The sequence below is a fragment of the Dermacentor variabilis genome, chromosome 6 (assembly GCF_050947875.1).
Source record: "Dermacentor variabilis isolate Ectoservices chromosome 6, ASM5094787v1, whole genome shotgun sequence".
NCBI classification, from domain to species: Eukaryota; Metazoa; Arthropoda; class Arachnida; order Ixodida; family Ixodidae; genus Dermacentor; species Dermacentor variabilis.
In genome coordinates, this window is record NC_134573.1 from 138,537,468 (window position 1) to 138,558,324 (window position 20,857).

At 47.0% G+C, this 20,857-nt stretch overlaps 1 protein-coding gene across 1 annotated transcript in view; it reads left to right on the forward strand.

The window, feature by feature from the left end:
* LOC142586308 (EF-hand domain-containing protein 1-like) overlaps nt 1-20,857 on the forward strand; it is a 47,564-nt gene that overhangs the window by 24,436 nt on the left and 2,271 nt on the right. Inside the window, exons 3-9 of the mRNA XM_075697552.1 lie at nt 5,317-5,466; nt 8,065-8,199; nt 9,796-10,032; nt 12,063-12,180; nt 13,367-13,578; nt 16,090-16,230; nt 19,380-19,704. Of these exons, the coding sequence (XP_075553667.1) occupies nt 5,317-5,466; nt 8,065-8,199; nt 9,796-10,032; nt 12,063-12,180; nt 13,367-13,578; nt 16,090-16,230; nt 19,380-19,704 (1,318 nt within the window). The remainder of the gene's footprint in view (nt 1-5,316; nt 5,467-8,064; nt 8,200-9,795; nt 10,033-12,062; nt 12,181-13,366; nt 13,579-16,089; nt 16,231-19,379; nt 19,705-20,857) is intronic.

The following is a 20,857-nucleotide window of genomic DNA, read 5'->3' on the forward strand; positions in this document are numbered from 1 at the left end:
CCTTACCTGACCCTTCCATTACGCTGGCGTCGGGCGTGGGGGGATTAGCGGCGGAGAATATATCTGATCCTTTTCGTTTCCGTTTGTCTGACGTGACCCCTAGCGTTTCAGGCACTGCACGAAATTAGCGAGACGCAATATAGCGCTTCGCTTGTGGGGTCCAAGCCATTCCTTTGATGCGCTTCAGAATAAGAAGACACTAACGTGAAATAAATTGGTTGCCGGCCGTTCAACGACGTCGATCGGAAATCAGTCCGAATCCTTCAGGCGCGGAAATTCGAAAAGACAACCTTCTCTTTACTTTCATCGTTACTGATCGATACTTTCTCGTCAAAAAGAAAGAAGGAAAGAAAGAAATAGCCACGTAGAGTTTCGAACTGCCGCTCTAAACTTATTTCGTGCTCATGCTTCATCATCATCATCATCATCATCAGCCTAGTTACGCCCACTGCAGGGCAAAGGCCTCTCCCATACTTCTCCAACTACCCCGGTCATGTACTAATTGTGGCCATGTTGTCCCTGCAAACGTCTTAATGTCATCCGCCCACCTAACTTTCTGCCGCCCCCTGCTACGCATCCCTTCCCTTGGAATCCAGTCCGTAACCCTTAGTGACCATCGGTTATCTTCCCTCCTCATTACATGTCCGGCCCATGCCCATTTCTTTTTCTTGATTTCAACTAAGATGTCGTTTACCCGCGTTTGTTGCCTCACCCAATCTGCTCTTTTCTTATCCCTTAACGTCACACCCATCATTCTTCTTTCCATAGCTCGTTGCGTCGTCCTCAATTTCAGCAGAACCCTTTTCGTAAGTCTCCAGGTTTCTGCCCCATATGTGAGTACTGGTTAACACACAGCTGTTATACACTTTCCTTTTGAGGGATAGTGGCAACCTGCTGTTCATGATTTGAGAATGCCTCCCAAACGCACCCCAGCCCATTCTTATTCTTCTGGTTATTTCAGTCTCATGATCCGGATCCGTGGTCACTACCTGCCCTAAGTAGATGTAGTCCCTTACCCCTTCCAGTGCTTCGCTACCTATCGTAAACTGCTGTTCTCTTCCGAGCCTGTTAAACATTACTTTAGTTTTCTGCAGATTAATTTTCAGACCCACCCTTCTGCTTTGCCTCTCCAGGTCAGTGAGCATGCATTGCAATTGGTCTCCTGAGTTACTAAGCAAGGCAATATCATCAGCGAATCGCAAGTTGCTAAGGTATTCTCCATCAACTTTTATCCCCAATTCTTCCCACTCCAGGCCTCTGAATACCTCCTGTAAACATGCTGTGAATAGCATTGGAGATATCGTATCTCCCTGTCTAACGCCTTTCTTTATAGGGATTTTGTTGCTTTCTTTGTGGAGGACTACGGTGGCTGTGGAGCCGCTATAGATATCTTCCAGTATCTTTACATATGGCTCATCTACACCCTGATTCCGTAATGCCTCCATGACTGCTGAGGTTTCGACTGAATCAAACGCTTTCTCGTAATCAATGAAAGCTATATATAAGGGTTGGTTATATTCTGCACATTTCTCTATCAGTTGATTGATAGTGTGAATATGGTCTATTGTTGAGTAGCCTTTACGGAATCCTGCCTGGTCCTTTGGTTGACAGAAGTCTAAGGTGTTCCTGATTCTATTTGCGATTACCTTAGTAAATACTTTGTAGGCAACGGACAGTAAGCTGATCGGTCTATAGTTTTTCAAGTCTTTGGCGTCCCCTTTCTTATGGATTAGGATTATGTTAGCGTTCTTCCAAGATTCCGGTACGCTCGAGGTTATGAGGCATTGCGTATACAGGGTGGCTAGTTTCTCTAGAACAATCTGACCACCATCCTTCAACAAATCTGCTGTTACCTGATCCTCCCCGGCTGCCTTCCCCCTTTGCATAGCTCCTAAGGCTTTCTTTACTTCTTCTGGCGTTACCTGTGGGATTTCGAATTCCTCTAGGCTATTCTCTCTTCCACTATCGTCGTGGGGGCCACTGGTACTGTATAAATCTCTATAGAACTCCTCAGCCACTTGAACTATCTCATCCATATTAGTAACGATATTGCCGGCTTTGTCTCTTAACGCACACATCTGATTCTTGCCTATTCCTAGTTTCTTCTTCACTGTTTTTAGGCTTCCTCCGTTCCTGAGAGCCTGTTCAATTCTATCCATATTATAGTTCCTGATGTCCGCTGTCTTACGCTTGTTGATTAACTTAGAAAGTTCTGCCAGTTCTATTCTAGCTGTAGGGTTAGAGGCTTTCATACATTGGCGTTTCTTGATCAGATCTTTCGTCTCCTGCGATAGCTTACTGGTTTCCTGTCTAACGGAGTTACCACCGACTTCTATTGCGCACTCCTTAATGGTTCCCATGAGATAGTCGTTCATTGCTTCAACACTAAGGTCCTCTTCCTGAGTTAAAGCCGAATACCTGTTCTGTAGCTTGATCCGGAATTCCTCTAGTTTCCCTCTTACCGCTAATTCATTGATTGGCTTCTTGTGTACCAGTTTCTTCCGTTCCCTCCTCAAGTCTAGGCTAATTCGAGTTCTTACCATCCTATGGTCACTGCAGCGTACCTTGCCGAGTACGTCTACATCTTGTATGATGCCAGGGTTCGCGCAGAGTATGAAGTCGATTTCATTTCTAGTCTCACCATTCGGGCTCCTCCACGTCCACTTTCGACTAACCCGCTTGCGGAAAAAGGTGTTCATTATCCGCATATTATTCTGTTCTGCAAACTCTACTAATAATTCTCCTCTGCTATTCCTAGAGCCTATGCCATATTCCCCCACTGACTTGTCTCCAGCCTGCTTCTTGCCTACCCTGGCATTGAAGTCGCCCATCAGTATAGTGTATTTTGTTTTGACTTTACCCATCGCCGATTCCACGTCTTCATAAAAGCTTTCGACTTCCTGGTCATCATGACTGCATGTAGGGGCATAGACTTGTACCACCTTCAATTTGTACCTCTTATTAAGTTTCACAACAAGACCTGCCACCCTCTCGTTAATGCTATAGAATTCCTGTATGTTACCAGCTATTTCCTTATTAATCAGGAATCCGACTCCTAGTTCTCGCCTCTCCGCTAAGCCCCGGTAACACAGTACATGCCCGCTTTTTAGCACTGTATATGCTTCTTTTGTCCTCCTAACCTCACTGAGCCCTATTATATCCCATTTACTACCCTCTAATTCCTCCAATAATACTGCTAGACTCGCCTCACTAGATAGCGTTCTAACGTTAAACGTTGCCAGGTTCAGATTCCAATGGCGGCCTGTCCGGAGCCAGGTATTCTTAGCACCCTCTGCAGCGTTACAGATCTGACCGCCGCCGTGGTCAGTTGCTTCGCGGCTGCTGGGGACTGAGGGCCGGGGTTTGATTGTTGTATTCATATAGGAGGTTGTGGCCAAGTACTGCACCAGGGTGGCCAATCCTGCTCTGGTGAGAGAGTGCGTTACCGGTTCTGGTCACCGGGATCAGGCCGCACTCCAGGCCTGTTTGTGCAATTTCTCAACACACGGTTTTTTTTTTTCTTTTTTTCTTGTATTTCCCGGAGGAGAATTGCGCGGCACCGGGATTTGAATCACGGTCCCCTTGCACTGGAGACGGATACTCTACCGTCCCCGCAGGAGTTAAATTAAAATTTGAATTATGGTGTTTTGCGTGACAAAAACCACTTTCTGATTATGCACGCCGTAGTGGAGGACTCCGAAAATTTCGACCACCTGGGGTTCTTTAACGTGCACCTAAATCTAAGTACACGGGTGTTTTCGCATTTCGCCCCCATCGAAATGCGGCCGCCGTGGCCGGGGTCCGATCCCGCGACCTCGTGCTCAGCAGTCTAACACCATGACCACTGAGCAACCACGGCGGGTCCCGCAAAAGTTGTACGCCTCATTTAACCTACAGTGGCGCCCTATTTGAGCAGTCAAGGTGGACCAATCTGAGCTCGGTTGTACCGCATGGATGGCACTCGGCTAGAGAACCTGGTATTTATGACCTGCACATGTGTGGCCACACATAATTGAGGATATATAATTTTTTTTTTTTAGGAGGGTTTCCGTACAGTGATAAAAGGAAGGAAAATACATTAAAAGGAAAACAAAAGGAAAGAAAAAGGAACATAACATGTGATTTGAACTCGTGATCCTTCAATGTTGCCCGGAAAGGTAGCTCAGTCGGTTGGTTCGTCAAACCAGCGGTTACTTTCAAGCGCTATAGCTCCTGCTCCGAGCCTCATACTTATGTGGAAAGGGGCTGGTATTGTCCGCGACAGTCGACAGTCGGGTAGTTTCGTTAACAAACTATAACACGGCAATCAGCACTCGAATATAATTATAACCCTAATAATAATTGTAAATATTCATCTCATCTATAGTATCTAAAGCGCGCGTTGTTTCTTGCCTCTGCGTGTAGTAGTTAAGAGAGCCAGTGTAAGGGCGGAGAAGAGGGAAGGAAAAGAAAGCAAACTTGCAGCGCCGTGGTTTTAAGGCGCAACCGTGGTAGAGAAACGGAAAGGCGATATAAGCATGCGTGGCCATGATACGCACACGACAAACTGCCTTACAATATTTAGACTTGAGGGGAAGCTTCGTTCACAAACTATAACACGGCAATGAGCTCATGCCATGAGCTCATGGCAATGAGCTCATGCTTAATGTCTCTTTAAAATGTCCAAAACCCGGCGTTTTGCTCGATAATACTCAAGCTACAACAATTTTTTTAAAGTCAATTTATTGAAAAGCCGTACATAATCAACTCTTCGCTGTGCCATGCTATAAAGTGGTCTGTTTCGTTCTTGTTGCTGCAGTGACTGTGCCTTCAATTGGGAGTTACGCCAAGCGCTAATCGGAATCAGCGCAAGAGAAGAGAGAAGTGCGACGGCAGCTTAATTTTACGCCACCTTTCTGTACGTCACAGAGTGATTGCACCACCAGCCGCGTTTCGCAGTGCCTCAGGCGTGATTATATAAATAATGAATAACTTGACGGCAGCTATTGCGGTTTACATGGCCATTTTGAAATTTAGAAACACGGAACTATAGACTTGTATGACGATTCTATTCAACGCTCTAATATAAACATGTACCCCGAAGCTTGCAGCAGTGGAGTTAATAATGTAAGTAGTTTAATTAGTGAATGAATTGTTTTGGTTTTTCTTGCCAACGATGTCCGGCTGGGCAGATAATTTACCTGTAGTGAAGTCGTTCACGCAAATTTTGCGGGCTTTGTTTCTCAAGTGCTTCAAGTAAAAAAAATAAAGCATGCACTATATGTAACTTAATTCGTCAAGGGTTTCACCTTGTCAATTCCGTTTCCTTCCGCCAAGGTATTGCACTTCCAAGGCTACTTCCGGGAGGAAGTGGACAACTCTCCGCTGGAACAGTACCGCGTCCGGCCTGTGGACATTTTCTACTTCCTCGAAGACGACAGCATCTCGGTACGAGAACCCAAGCAGGAAAACAGCGGTCTGAGCCAGGTACAGGCTTTTCCCGATTGGTTGCGCACAGTCACTTACGTCACTCTGTCTAAATGACAGTGCTAATACCGGCACTCGAATTTACCTCCGGAACCACACCTTGGGGCTACAACATGTCCTTGGACCATGGAATAACGCCTATTGTGCGTCTCGCGCTGCGAATGCGCTCCGTTTAATTCTGTTCAGTTCAATGCACCTTATTTAGCAGGAACTGCTGGCATCAAGAGAGAGAGAGAGAGAGAGAGGAAACGTTTATTTTCAATACCCATGTCCTGGTCTGTGCTCTAGGGTGAGGCTATAGAATCGTTCCAAGTGATTCTCAGTATATGGTGGAGGAGAGTTGTCCACGACGAGGTCGTCTTGCCCAGCTTGGCAAACCCAGACCCGCAATGTAATTATGTTAGGACAAAGTGAGCGACGCTGAGGCGTGTGGGTTCTTGGGCAGCGCCAGTAGGTGTAGTAGTACTGTAGTTTAATGCCGGCAATAGAACCGCACACTCGGGAATGAGGTGTATTTGGGGTTGTATTTTGTGTTGTGGGAAGTCATTTGGCAAATAGTATGCTTGCGCCTACCTCAAGAGCGTTGCATGTTTTTCTCGGAACGCGAGGTTATCTCATATATTTAGCTAGTGAAGGTGACTGAACAAGGTGTGCCGGTGAAGCATGTAAAGTGAACTGTTCTGAACTTTACGGCATTTGCGCTGTCCAACGCGAATAGCGAACGGGAGTGCTACGATAGTGAATCTTTCATAACTTCCCTAAAGTTAAACTGGGACGTCGCCTGGCATAAAACCCAGTCGTGCTAACTGTCATGTGATGCTCCTGTGGGATATGGTGTTCGATTTTGGTCACATTGAAAAATAGTCTTCAAGGAATGATTGCATGCCAACTAGCCCATAACTACAATCATGTGGAACCTATGTGGAGATGATAGTCAAAGATCTCGTTGCTCATTTGTGCTGAATCATGCTAACTTTACTACGGATATCAGGCATAGCTAACGCCAGCGGGTCCTGACAATATGTGCTAGCGTTCCATGCGCAGAATTTTTTTTTTTTCTGGAAAAGTTCCGCGACCTCTAAACTCCACGACCCCTCTGTGTACACGTGACCATCTTCAGTATGTAAACTAATCCGCTCGATTTTCTAGCGTCATTATAAATGTAATGCGCTTATATATGCGCAGTGTTATGCCGCAGTATCGTAGTATCTGTTTGTGAAACATACGTCGTGTTGTTGTTGTTCCTCTTTCGATTTTCTGTACAAGTTATGTGTGCGCGATAAACCTTCCCTTGAACAGGCCATCGATGCACCGGGTTACAGGCAATGCAGACAAGCACGTTCTAGATAAATATTGTTTCGATGTTGCTGCTGTAGCAATTCTACGGACGCTTGAGGCGCGGAAACGCCGTCGCCGCGACCGTCGTCGTGCTAACCCCACGCGACGATGCCTGAGCGTCTCGCGCGCGGTCGGTTAGAAGCATTGAGTTCCCTACAATAATTACTAGAGGGAACTAGAGCTAATTACTAGAGGGCGCTGCAAGCGTTCAGCACTATGCTAACGATGGGTAGAACAAGGAGTTGTCTGATCTTCGTGCTTTCGGGCGTTCTTGCGACTTTGTTACGCTTTACCTGGCTTCATTGTCCTAAATTTCAGAACAACCTATGCTTTCTTAAGTGCAGAAGACACGGCGAACACGCTACAACCGCCACTAATTGCAGCGGTTCAGCCTGTCGAGGTGGCTACATCGAAACGCGCCAGGCATCTCAACGCGCTCGCTTGACGGCGAACAATCCATAAGGGCGTATATACTGCGCAGCTTGTTGATATATGCATCTGTGGCGTAATAGTTTAAATATAGAGCTTCCGTGCTAAAGGTCCTGTGTTCGAATCCTGCCATAAGAGAATTCTAACTGCGTTTGCTTTAGTATTTACTGCACGGTTACATTGTTGAAAATGACGAGTTTGTTACGAAGTCACGAGGCCGTTTGACGCCAGAAGGGGAAAGTTTGGGCAAATTCATGTATACTATACCCATCATTCCTATGCTGGCTGAAACGCAGTGCAGCTACCGTAGACACTAGCGCCATAGTTCCCTATAGCGATAACTAATGCTGAAGCATTATATGTCCCATGAGGCAGAAAATCCGGCCTGATCAAGCGGTGGTACCAAGCATCATCATCATGAGTAACGTCATCAGCGTATTGTAGGACGTCAGTAGTAATACCGAAGATAGGAAATTGTATAACAACGTTAATTAGCAGTAATCATTGGTAATTAATGTAATGAGCTGACATAAGGTAAAGAGACATAAGGAACTTAGTAAAGTGACTTGAGTAAAATGAATTAAGTCCGCCTCCATTCCATCATGTGAAAGTGGATGTACAGCGTCTTCTGTACATCCACTTTCACATGGTAGAATGGAGGCGAACCTTCTTTCTTCTTTTTTTTTCTTTTTTGAAACAATGGTCACCCTTCCGTAACGTCCCGCTACTTCACCGAGAGGCTACGCAGCCGAGAAAAAAAAATAATAAAACAGCCGAGAGGCTACGCGTTCGCGCACACATACGTTCACGTTGGCGGTCCCGCCCCCCCAGGGTTGCGTGCTGCGGAGGCATCGCATTCGCAAGTCGGACGGCCGGTGCTTCCACTGGAGCGACCTGAACGTGGGCAACGCCATCTCTCTCTACGGCATCACCTACAAGATCGTCAACTGCGACAAGTACACCAGGGTGAGCCCCGCAGTGTAGCGGCATTCGCGCACATGACACGAAGAATGCTGGTATCGCGAATACAACCTCGTCGGCCCACTGTGTAGGTATCGGATAACGTGTATACACCGCACAGAACGTACGCGCTTGGTTCCGTGTAACATTAGCTCATCTAGTCAGGGGCTCTGAGCCCAGCTATACAAAGTGATTTCGCAGTGCATTCAAGTGAACAAACAAGCTGGTTCAGCGCTGAACAAGGTGCTCGTGTGGGCGCCGAAGCGTCAATTTCGTCGTTTCGCGATCAGTGACAATACTAAATATTGCTGTAATATTGTTCTATACCAAGGCCAGACGGCTCTCGGTCAGACCCTGGGCTGCATAGAAATTTGAGATGCCCCAAGCTCCAGCGAGGACGTGAGGTGAGGTCAACGAACTAATGATACCGAGAAATCTTATTAATCTCCAAGTTTCCGGCAGCCATCTTGATGATCATATTGACGATCTTGTGTCGTCTCAATATCTGTTTTTTTTTTTTTTTCCTTTGTGGGCCTCTTCAATATCGGAACGCATCGTGGCCTCGCGTGCCTGTTTAGGAGTCGACCCGCCGTGGTTGCTCAGTGGCTATGGTGTTGGGCTACTGAGCACGAGGTCGCGGGATCGAATCCCGGCCACGGCGGCCGCATTTCGATGGGGGCGAAATGCGAAAACACCCGTGTGCTTAGATTTAGGTGCACGTTAAAGAACCCCAGGTGGTCAAAATTTCCGGAGTCCTCCACTACGGCGTGCCTCATAATCAGAAAGTGGTTTTGGCACGTAAAACCCCAAATATTATTATTATGTTTAGGAGTCGGCGTAATGTGTGGCGCAAACTGTCCCCATCTTTTGCGTCCGTATGCTCCAGCATGCCTCGGGTTATATGCGCGCTCCTCGCTGACTCTCACGGCGCAACTCGATTTTCCGAACTTGCGTCAACGGCACGAAAAGCGATTCGTGCACTAGTACGCTACTTGAAGGGCGCCGGCTTAAGAGACCATTTATAATGCCCCTGTGCATCCTCGCACACGCACGTAGTGCTCACTCTCTCCCTCTTTTCTTCTATCTTTCCCCTTTCCCCATCACCAGTGTAGGGTAGCAAACCGGGTGCTCGTCTGATTGACCTCCCTGCCTTTCCTGTCCTTGCTCTCTCTCTCTCTCTCTATTCATTTCATTAGATTTAAAATCAGTAGCTGAATCATTTATGAGGTTACCAAACACCTTTCCTTTAATCTTGTTCCAAAAATTAGAGAAACAAAATGAAGTTCCACTAAATAACTTCCCAGTAAATCACTTTGAGGCATAAGATTTCCGCTGCGAAACTGAAGATGTTTAGTTCCTTTCTTCCTTCCTTCCTTCCTTCCTTCCTTCCATCCTTCCTTCCTTTCTTTCTTTCGTTCTTTCTTTCTTTCTTTCTTTCGCAGCGCTATTGCGAATGACGGCAACCGCCGATTTCCCTCCGCGATCTCGCTGTGGGGTCAAAAATCGCGGCTTCACACCTTGCCCCCCGCGAACGGGAGAAATCGCGCGTAATTTGGAGACGCGCGATCTCGACCATGATGCGCGGCACACGCTCGTCCGCAGGACTACCTCCGCCAGCAGGGCGTCGAGGTTCGGCCGCCCGAGCCGCTGCCCGAGGACCCGTACACGGCCAGCCGGCGCATCCTGTCGCAGCAGCAGCGCAAGCTGCACACCACCAAGAGCCAGCGGGACAAGCTGTGGCGCTTCCTGCGCTACGACCGCCACGTCCTGCGCTTCTTCTGCGTCGAGGACGGCAAAGGGGTCGTCGACCCGAGGCACCGAAAGAAGCTCGTGCTGCAGGTGCGTGTACATGCACTGTGCACTAGAGTTACTGTATATGCTACCTACGGTAGCATATACAGTAACTCTACTGTGCACGAGCAGCAGAACCTTCCGCGTCTGTTTCAAAAGGTCTCATTTTTTCGCGACCACAGGGCGAAACAGCGAGGCGATAGCTGGCGACGTATTGATAGACTGAATCCCTTTATCGGCCACGAAGATGGCTCAATGGCCTAGTCATTTGAATGGAGGGGTGGTGGAGGGAGAAAAAGAACCACACGGTTGACGCCATGTTGTGTATCTATTATGTGCAGTAATTCTTCTCGCGGTTGCAGTAAACATTCTGAGGTGCGTACGAGTAATTTCCTTACGGTAAGAAGATAACTTTTTTTTTATTATTCAATGATGTCTCTAGTCCGAACCGTCATCGTTTGTTAGGTGCTGCCCTCCGGTGGTGGATAACCGAAGAGACACCGACTCTTTCTTCCTCTTTCCTATCATTGCTTTCGGTTTTTGTACACTATCTTCTTTCATTTTACTTAACCTTGGCGCTGATTTGCGGTAAACTACAGAAGGCGACGTCAACCAATTGCTTTAAAGGGCGCTCGAGAGGCCAAGCACTGTATCGTCCATGGGCAGTGCTCTGCTGCGGTGTCGGTGGTGTAGCTGAGAGGTTGAAGCTTCTGCTGGTAATCTGTGATCCCGGAGTACAAATCTTCGCGAGGCACTGCGACTTTGTTTTCTTTTTTCGTCATAAAATTCTGGCAAGACACTCTGGGATTCAAACGGCGGGACCCCGACGGCACTTGCGGACGTCCAGACGACTAGCTGTGATGCTGCGGTCTATCCCATGTAGCAGTGGGAATGGAGTCAGTGCTGGCATAATGTCGTACCAACGTGGCCGATCTGAAGGTCCAACGTGACCAACGCTTGGCCTACACTTCTCGCAGTGCTTCCCGTGCTGATAAGCGTAGACCAGGGCTCTCAAGCCAGTTATTATAGGTCATAGAAGCTCCCTACAGAAATTACTAGAGGGATATCTGGCATGTCTACGGAAGCTGTTAGCATGGTCGTTCCGCAAGCACGGGAATGATGAGTGCAGTGTACACGGATTTGCCTAGACTTTGTCCTTTTGGCTTCGCACAGACTTGCGGCTTGGCGTATTGCTTTGCTTTACAAGCCCCCTTTCCCTTTGAGAGCCGAGTACAGGGTAGCCAACCGGCGATGTCCTCTGTTTAGCACCCCCAGCTGTCTGTCTAAATTTACTTTCATACTTTCTATCTCTGGTCTCTGTCTCTTTGCAACATTTATTTTCATTTGCCGTTCATCATTACATCGCATGTAGCCGCACGATTAAGTGCCTGAATGTCCAACGAGACCGATCGTCCAACGAGACTAAATGTCCAACGGGTCACGTGACCGGCAAGATGAAATGCCCTACGAGACGAAATGGCCCGTCAAGGCGCGTAATGTCCAACGAGCTCGAATATCCAACGAGTCTGAATGTCAACCTTATTGGTCATTCCGTTTCGGACCCTCTGTCTCGTTGGACGTTCTGTCTCGTCGGACCTTCCGCCTCGATGGACATTCAGGGGCGTTGGACATTTCAGGCGCATTCGACATTCCATCTCGTTCGAGGTTTATGCTCCTTGGACATTCAGGCCGTAAGCGGTCGTGATAAAAATGAAAGGAACTGTGCGAAAGAGAGAGAAGCAAAGAAAGGTTGGGGAATTGGACACACGCACTGCCGGTTTGCACCCCTGAGCTGGAGAAAAATAATTCTTGCAAAAATAGGGCCCCAGCCGACTTTCAATAGAGCTCACTAAAGGCGCGTCCTACACTCTCAGGGTTCTGAAGTCAGTTGCTAGGCTTGAGGCATAGCACATGGCTCCTCGCGAGAACACTAGGGCGCTTAGGGAAGATGCAGAGTATTGATGACGACATGCGGACATTTCTTAGGGGGAGAGGGTGAAGATACACACAGATTTCTTCGGGGACTCTACAAAAACATTTCTTTTTCGTTTTTTTTTTTCGTTCGTTTCTCTGTACAGTACTTCTTGGTGGACGACACTCTAGACCTGAAAGAGATGCACCGGCCTCTGGAACAGCGGGAGCTGGCGCCGATTCTGCTGGGACGCCAGAGGATTCCCAAAGCGCAGGAAAGCAGGGGTAAGCGCATAGCACGCTGTGGAATAGTTAACACTCTCAACAAAATACACCTTGTCTAATCGTTAGCTTGTTACGCACGTGCATTACTTTAAGTTTTGGAACTTTTTCATGCGTAAATAAATTCAACTTTCAGACACGGGAGTTCTAATCATCCAGCGCACTCCGAAGACATGCCGTCTTTGTTTGCAAGGTGTGTGTTCCTTGTGCGGGCGCGTGCATCAGAGAGAGAGAGAGAGAGAGAGCTCTGACTTGGTTGTCATTATGCTCAACATATGGGATAGCGCCCCATTACCGCAACTGTATTTCTCTTTTAGTGTCGTTTCATGTTTTGTTTCATCATTCAGCAATTTATTTCATAGGAAGGGCCCCAAATAACTAAAATGAAGCACTCGAGGTTTTTTATACGCGTTCGCATGCCATCCTTAGAAGAATAAAAATCGATTGGTTTTCAGGCCTCATAATAATCCGAAAACTACTTTTAAATGTTGTTGCTCGTCTTACCAGATTTCTTGATCTCTAATATAATAGGTCGCTCCAATGTGTTATCTACCTGATTAATTATAGAACGTAGTGGGGGCACATATTCAGATTAGTTTCACTGCACACACTAGGCAACTATACTGGCACATACAGGCTGTGCCATGTAAACGCAGGTCCAGTGCAACTGCTGCGGGACTGCCCAATATGTTCAGAATCTCGGAGCCCAGCCCTCGTCAGACTCGAACCATCGAGGCACCAGGTCAAACTCTATGCTCGTCCAATACGGCTCCACTACCAAAAGTGCTCTCGAGTAGCAAAGAGCTTTCAAGGAGCTCTGGCAGTCGCTCATCAACTCCCTAGCTCCGAGACCCTGCAGCATCCTCGGTCCGCGCACGGCTTCAGGGTTACGAATACATGTCCAAGCCCAGAGACACCATTAGAGCCTCTCGTAACACAGCCACTGAAGGGTCGTGGGCAGCGGAGGAAGATCCCCGTTACCCGCCTTCCCTCCCTCCCTTCCTCGCTCCCTCCACACACACACACACACACACACACACACACACACACACACACACACACACACACACACACACACACACACACACACACACACACACTGACACTTTCCCAGCCTTTACAGTCACTAGAACAACGTGTATGAGTAAAAATGATAATAAAACGTGTCTTAAATGAATCCGCATTGCAGGCCTGTTCCACAAGTACGAAATGGAACGCGACGGAGACGAGTACATAGGACCTGGGGACCTGCAGCCGGGGAGACAGCTCAACATCTACGGGCGCAGTTTTCTCATATACGACTGCGACGACTTCACCAAGAACTTCTATCGCGAGCACTTCGGAGTGGAGCACTTTGACGTCATAGACGTTGACGTCAAGGAAGAAGAGAGGCCACAGCAGGTAAGAAGCAGCGCTTCTGACGGTCGCTTCGGACATGACTTTGACACTATGGCCTTATTCTCCAAAATTTCCCGAGATTACGGAGGTGTCTGTGCACTACCTGCGCAGGGAGCAACAGTTTCACGGACGCTGTATATTTGCGTATATCATATTCTTAGCTCCAGAAAGGCGAGCGAGCTTAGGCGCATGAATTTAGTGACGGTTTAGCATAGTCGAGAGCATTTTTTATGACACTGTCTATAGATTAGCACTGGCAGAGTTCGTCAAATTAATGCTGTTCGAATGGTAAAGGCACCGAAACAGTGTCAAACGACAATGCAGTACCACATAAACCGCAACTGTCGATAAACTGTCGTTTCTTTTGCAGCTGTATTTGCAAAACCAATGTCCAGAGGCATGTGAAGGTGTGGCAGATCGAAAGGTCGATCGACCGATTGATTGATTGATTGATTGATTGATTGATTGATTGATTGATTGATTGATTGATTGATTGATTGATTGACTGACTTACTTGGCCACTTGTAACTCTAGCCTTTCCACAATACCTTATTGTAATATGAGCCCATGCAAAAGTATTATGGGATACGGAAAATATTAAAGAATTATACCTCTCTTGTCCGACGGCTTCTCATAATTCCTACAGCAGATCAGGACACGTTGCTGGACTACTTGGAGCTTACTTAATAGTTGGTTGGTTATTAGTTGGTGCTTACATAATTCATAGATGTGCTCCAACCTATATGCAAAAGTTCCAAACACAATATGGCAACAAAGAAACGTATTGGTAGCACTTCTAAAGTTATCACGCACGCGCACGCAACATAAGTACAGAAAAATAAATGTTCCGGAGCCGTTCACAAAGTTACAGTCTTCATGTGGAAGTACACACGATCGTCCCTCGACGCTGGCAAACACAGAACTCGCGAACACGCACTCGATAGTCACGTGAGCACGTATCAAATGAACTATGGACACACGATCATGCGCAAAAATGTTGTCCATTTCCTACCATTTATTTACACTGCTGCGTTTATACAGGGTGTCCCAACTATCACGCACCAAGATTAAAAAAACAGGCAAATGCCACGTAGCTGGACAGAACCGAGGTAATGTTGTTTGCCGTCGCTTTAAGATACTCGGGTTATATTCTTTGCACTCTGCCTAATTACATAATTAGTCTTAATTAATTAATCAACTTCACAAATATTATTAGGCGAGAAGTGTCAATGAGGAAACTGTAGAGCAACAGGAAGAATTTCCGATACAGCTTTTCCGTTGCTCAATACGTGTTATACGCAAAAGTTTTTTTTTTTTTCCGAGCGTGAAAGAAGCTCGCGAATACAAGCAAAATTGCCACGCGACTGGTCGCTCGAGGCACCTTGCGTGTATTCGCAGGCTTTTTTCACTCTCAGAAAAAAAAATAACACTTTTATGTATAGTACGTATTGAGCAACAGAAAAGCTGTGTCGAGAGTCATTAAAATTGTCCCTGAGACTGTCTAGGGAAGTTTATATATAGTGCAGGCGCTTTTGGAACACTATCGTATAGACTAAGATGGCATAACGCATGTATACCGAAACGTTTCACGTTCATTTAGTGCACAGGCAAGCGAGAAACAAACAGTGAATGGACCAGTGGGATGCAGAGGGCATTTACGTTACTGATGTATGCAAATAAAACAAATCTTGCTGAAAACTGAAATCCTGCGTTTATCTTCCCGTCCTTTAGATAATAAATCCACCGCGGTTGAAAAAAAAACACGTCGGATCACTTTGATTTTCGTAGAAGAGGGACGCGCTCGGTCCACACTAACATCCCTGCAAGTTTTCTGGTTTTCAGCGCATCATCAAAGAACTAGATTATACGGCGCGATCTTGCTTTCGTTAACGCTGCAGTAACAATTACGTGAAATTTACACAAGTCAAATACTACTTTGGCGCCCCTTGATTCAGCTTAATTTGTCCTAAAGGATTCTCGTGAACGAGCCGAGTTGCATAGGCACCTACGCGTTTCTACAGTTGAGCTGTCTTTATTAATCGTCCACTGCGTTTTAAACCTCACCACGAGTATACTGCAAAAAAAAAAAGTTTTGGTAGTTTAATTTACTCCTACGGCTGCGAACGTCCTCCAATCGAATTCACTTAGGGAAACACCAGCACCAGCCGTGACGAGAAAGATTGGTAATTCGACAGGTCTTGCTCCCGCTTCTCTCTCTCTCTCTCTCTCTCTCTCTCTCTCTCTCTCTCTCTCTCTCTCTCTCTCTCCAAAATTAAGAGAGAACACAGCTGAAAGGTCGCCACTCTGACGCGATTACTTAAATCAAGCAGGCTCGAATCGCAGAAGGTGCTCGATTCGGTCTGGGAAGGACACTTAATTCCGGGACACATTCCGCGGAGTCGATACGTAAACAAACTGCTTTCTTTCTGGAACAGTGCCAATTTCGAAACTTCCCGATACCGTCTCGCATTCGAGCACATACCTCCCCGTGACTGGGCGCTATTTTAAGCGCAGCCCGTTCCTCCGCACAACGGCTTCGGCTCCCCCGAGGACACCTTGCAGTCGGTGCTAAGGATAACTCCCCGGAGGGCGCGAAGGGACAGCCGCCTGGTCCTGGAGAAGGAGGGCATCGTCCTGCGGTTCCAGGCGACTCTCGTGAGTGTTTCTTTCGTCGCGGCTATAGTCGCGCTGCTTAAGAGGGTAAAAAAAGGACAGGTTAGGATCCTAACCTAGAACGAATGTATGATACACACTGATATTTCGAAAATGGGAGGGGGAGGCTACTCTGTAAGTGTCTACCAAGTGGACATGTCCAGTTCGTCTGCTGATGAAACGCTGATTTGCTGGGGACGCCTGGCTCCTGTTGACGGGCACTCCAGCCCAGCCTATCAGAACTTTAACAGCAGACGAAATGGACAGAACTTCAACATCAGACGAAATGGACATGTCCACTAGGTGTACACTTACAGAGTACCTTTCCTGGTCTGAAAGAGATAACTGTATGGTGTCAAGCTATTTCCGGTTCTCTTTAAAGAATTTCACATTAAACAATGGCTAACATATGACATTGCGAAACATAGCGACAAGAAGACAGAAGACAAGCGCGAACCCACATTTAACTGGTTTGTTTTTCGGTTTGCTAAAAAAAAATGAAGTGATTGCTTTGTCTTAAGCAGCACATCTAGTTGTGTTGTTTCACAAACTAGCCTCCGTCACAGCATTACTAGCGTTTATTGCGTGCAAGACCTCCCCCTGCCCCCCCTCCCCCTCTAAATACCCCTAAGTTTGCTTCCTCGCATAGCTGGCCACCCCAAATGCGGCGGCAACATAAATCAATAGAGACAGCGAAACGTTAAATATACCTTTCTTACAGCGTGGCATGTATTCGCGCACTCCGCATGCATATTTCACGAGTAAAAAATGCCGCACGAGAAGCAGACGTGCACTCCAGATCAACAATGGATGTTGCCTGACATTGTTTTAGGCATGAGTAATTGCAGGAAAAATTCCTTGCCGTTAACGAAAAAAAAAAGGGGGGGGGCAACGGATCCTTTTCATAAAATGCATGATTTTCGCTTTCCTTTTGTTGATTTCGAGAAAGGCGCCCGAACGCAGTCAGAAGGGGTTGCTTAGAAAGAACCTGTCTACGTGCAGTGACCAATGTGCCACGTGAAACGCTATTCGGCAATCATTGGAACAGACGTGCTGACATGTATGAGCCTGCTTCGCTTAATGCATAAGGAGAGCTCTGAAATTTGCATAAGATAGCTGCTGCATGTTTCTGCTGCATTCATGCTGCATGAACTCTGCTACGTGAAGACGGTGGAAACAAAAGCCCCGTTTTTATTCAATATTACCGCACTCTTTTGATACGAACTTAGTTGCTCTATTATTACACTGAATTAAAGATAAAACAGTGCTTGTCTCACTATTTTTCGCCTTCTACATTCAGGCATTCAAACGGATAGAGCTCGCCTTACTCTGCCGCAATGACATCTATTGTTGCTTATCGCACAGCACAGATGAAACGTCCAGGATGTGCGGACATTCGAAACACTCAAATAACGAATCGCATGTTGCACTATTCTACTCCGTCTTCGAATCTGTATTCGTAAACACGAATATCTTATCGAATTGTTTTGAAAACTTTCAGATCACTCACTACGCTCCATCAAGCATAGCAAAAGCGATATAAATTTCATACAGTGGCGGCCATTGCAGACATAAAACACGAGAAGTTCCACGTAGTGGAGCACGGTGTGTCGATCAGGAAGGTAGAATTCTTCCGTTTAGTCCGTTACCACTCGCACTCACCAATGAGCCCTAAACGTGCGCATAAATGCTTATCTGCTCCTAATGCCGCATTTGTGCTTTTAACAAGCAAGGCCTCACAGCACGCCGTATTGATTTTTTTTTATTAGTACGAATACCTGCAGTACCACAAGGGCATTGTAGTAGGGGGGGGGGGGAGGCATTTCAGATATACACGGGTACAGAAAGGACTGACTCCGAAGAGACAATATACCATATACAGAAAGTTAAAAAGAAAGAGCAAAACTAACATCAGCAGACAGTATAGTAAAGGATTGTATAGGGACAGAACTCTGCTAACGTTGTCAATATAATGGGATGCCAAGATCATTCCATAAGTAAGTACATAAGTAAGTAAGTTTATTTTCCAGGTTCAAATGGAGGGTTTTCTGGCAAAAAGCTGCATGAGCAGCTTGACTATGTACAGAAAACCCCTCCAAGCAGTAGTACACGAGTGGTACAGAAATCAGGCACACATACAATAGTTACAGTCAATAAAGAGAAAACATTCACCAGTTATACATACAGGGTCTAATAATCTATTGCACAAAAATTTAAACAATAAAATCGAAAAATAGAAACGCTCAAAATGGTCATTCAAATGTTCAGAATTAAATAGAGAACTGCTGCCCAAAAATCCGAAAATTTATCAAAAATCATTCTATCTTCGATTCGGTCCAGTCTCAAAAACTACCGTTCGCACGCATATGCCGAGCTCGCAAAACTTCACAAATTCTGCCGATCGAAGCGGAGAACACCGTCGAAGAAGAGCGGAAATGTCTTCCCCCTTTCCTCAAGCAATTAATATCTAGTGAGGAGCAGTGGGAGGCTGCCTTGCGCAGCTCCAGGCCCGATCTTCAGGAGGCCATCCTGGAGTGGGCTGAGAGGATAAAGGAGGCCTACTTCAAGTAGTTCCTCCTCCCACCCTCTATTCCATTGCCCCCTTCCCTTTAAAGAGGGATAAATAAAGTTTTTCATCATCATCATCAACGCGCACTCGTTTGTTCCATCTTTATTTTGCTCTGCGCCAGTGGCATGGTGCGACGAAACGATGAAGCTACACCAACTACGTACTTTTCAAGCTATGATTACTTTAAAGTCGGCTGCAGTAGCAGAAAAAGAAAAACTTTATTATATACAGAAACCGGACGGGCTTCTACCCCAGTTCCCCAGAGGAAGCTGGGGGGGGGGGATGAAAAACGGAGTTTGTCCGGCAGGGAGGTGCCCCCGTTCCAGGGCCCCACTGGCACGGGCCATCCGCTCAGCTCGTTGGATCAGGAATAGCTGATCTTCCAGGGCCGGGCTATAGCTACAGCAGCGCCTCCCAGTCTTTCCACGCGCCGTTTATTTCGCGTTCTTCCCGTGTATCTTTCTTTTTCTTTCTTTCTGTTCGCACTGTGCGTGTTCGTTTACAAACATTAAAGTCTGCCTGTGCGCCATGCACAGGTGTAGCGCGAGCTCAGCCGCAGCTGTCTGACCGTCGTCGCACGCAGGACAGCACGCTTCCCCTGGACAGAGAGCGCAGCTTCGTGATCTGCTTCTACCCCTCGGACGACACGGTGTCAATCCTGGAGCGGCCGCTGCCCAACTCCGGCGTTCCGGCCGGAAAGTTCCTGCGTCGCATGAGGCTACGGAAACCGGCTCCACTCGACGGGTTCCCGCCGCATCCGCCAGCGGCCGAGCCGCGGTACTACGAGATCTCGGACTTCCGAGTGGGCAACGTGATCGAGGCCGTCGGCAGGCGCTTCATCATCGTCCGCGCCGACCAGTTCGCGGCCAATTACATCAAGCGCCACCACACGGAAACGTTCGCGAACGGTGGGTGTTAAGCCTCGCATCTCTCTTACACTTGCGTTTGCATCTTTCTTAGAAAATTTTTAAAGCGAAAGCTTTACTTGCCGCGAACTTGCGATTTCGCCGTGGCGGTGCTCCGAGGAGGCGCACGACGTCACACCGCGTTCCTCGTCGTTGCGCTCGCCTCCGCTCGCTTCGCCAGCTGCGTCGCATGCCTGATAACATGTCGGAGGATTGAAAAGGAGAGCTCGCGTGCGCCGCAACCACAGTTGAGGCGGCAGTATGGACGGCGACAATTCTGATAAGCAGGAGGAGGCCTGGAATCGACATCGAAACGAGATGAAGAGGAAACGAATCGCCCAAGAAACAGACGAACAGCGCGCCGAACGACTGGCTAAACGCCGCCACAAAGCTAGACAACCAGACTAACCTGGACTTGCAATCAAGCTTAACCAAGGCTAACCGTGCTATGCCTTAGCTTTCGCTACGTATATCCTGGCATAGCCGAGCTAATCCACTGGCATTCTTTTAGAAGGAAGTCTGGCGCCGATGTCTGCTGGAGCGGAAGGTGTTAAGCATCAGCCAGCGTGGGAACGGTGCTCAGCACATGGATTTGCCTAAATTTCTGGCTTCCAACGGCTTAGCGACTTGGCGAATTGATCTTCTTCGAAAGAATATTGCTCCATAAATGCGAAAATTGCCTACAGATTAAAAATTTTGACGGTGCGAAAAGTTTCTTAATCCTGTAATGCCCAACGAATTCAACGCCCGAAAAGTCTGGTTTAAACGCCTATCGCGTAGCGTTTTTGATACGCTGGAGCGAGTTTTCCATTATCGATAGTTCAGCAACCGAATTACAAATTATTTACTTTACTAAATAAATTTTACCTCACATTTCTCGTTTCTTTTCGCACAAATGAGCTCTCCGTGGCCAGAAATAAAAATTATCAAGTTATAATTTTCCTCGGTGTGGAACTTTCCGAGCAATAAAGAGCTTAAAAAATCTGGAACGCTGACAAGCACAAAATTGTTGCATAATTAATTTCTGATTACCGAGTGAACCGGAGTGAGCGTGAAAACGTCGCATTGTGTTGCTCCCACGTGACCACATTCTGCGTCATGACGTCAAGGCACAGTAATCTACTAAAGGAAACCAAAATTGGATTTAGACAGCCAT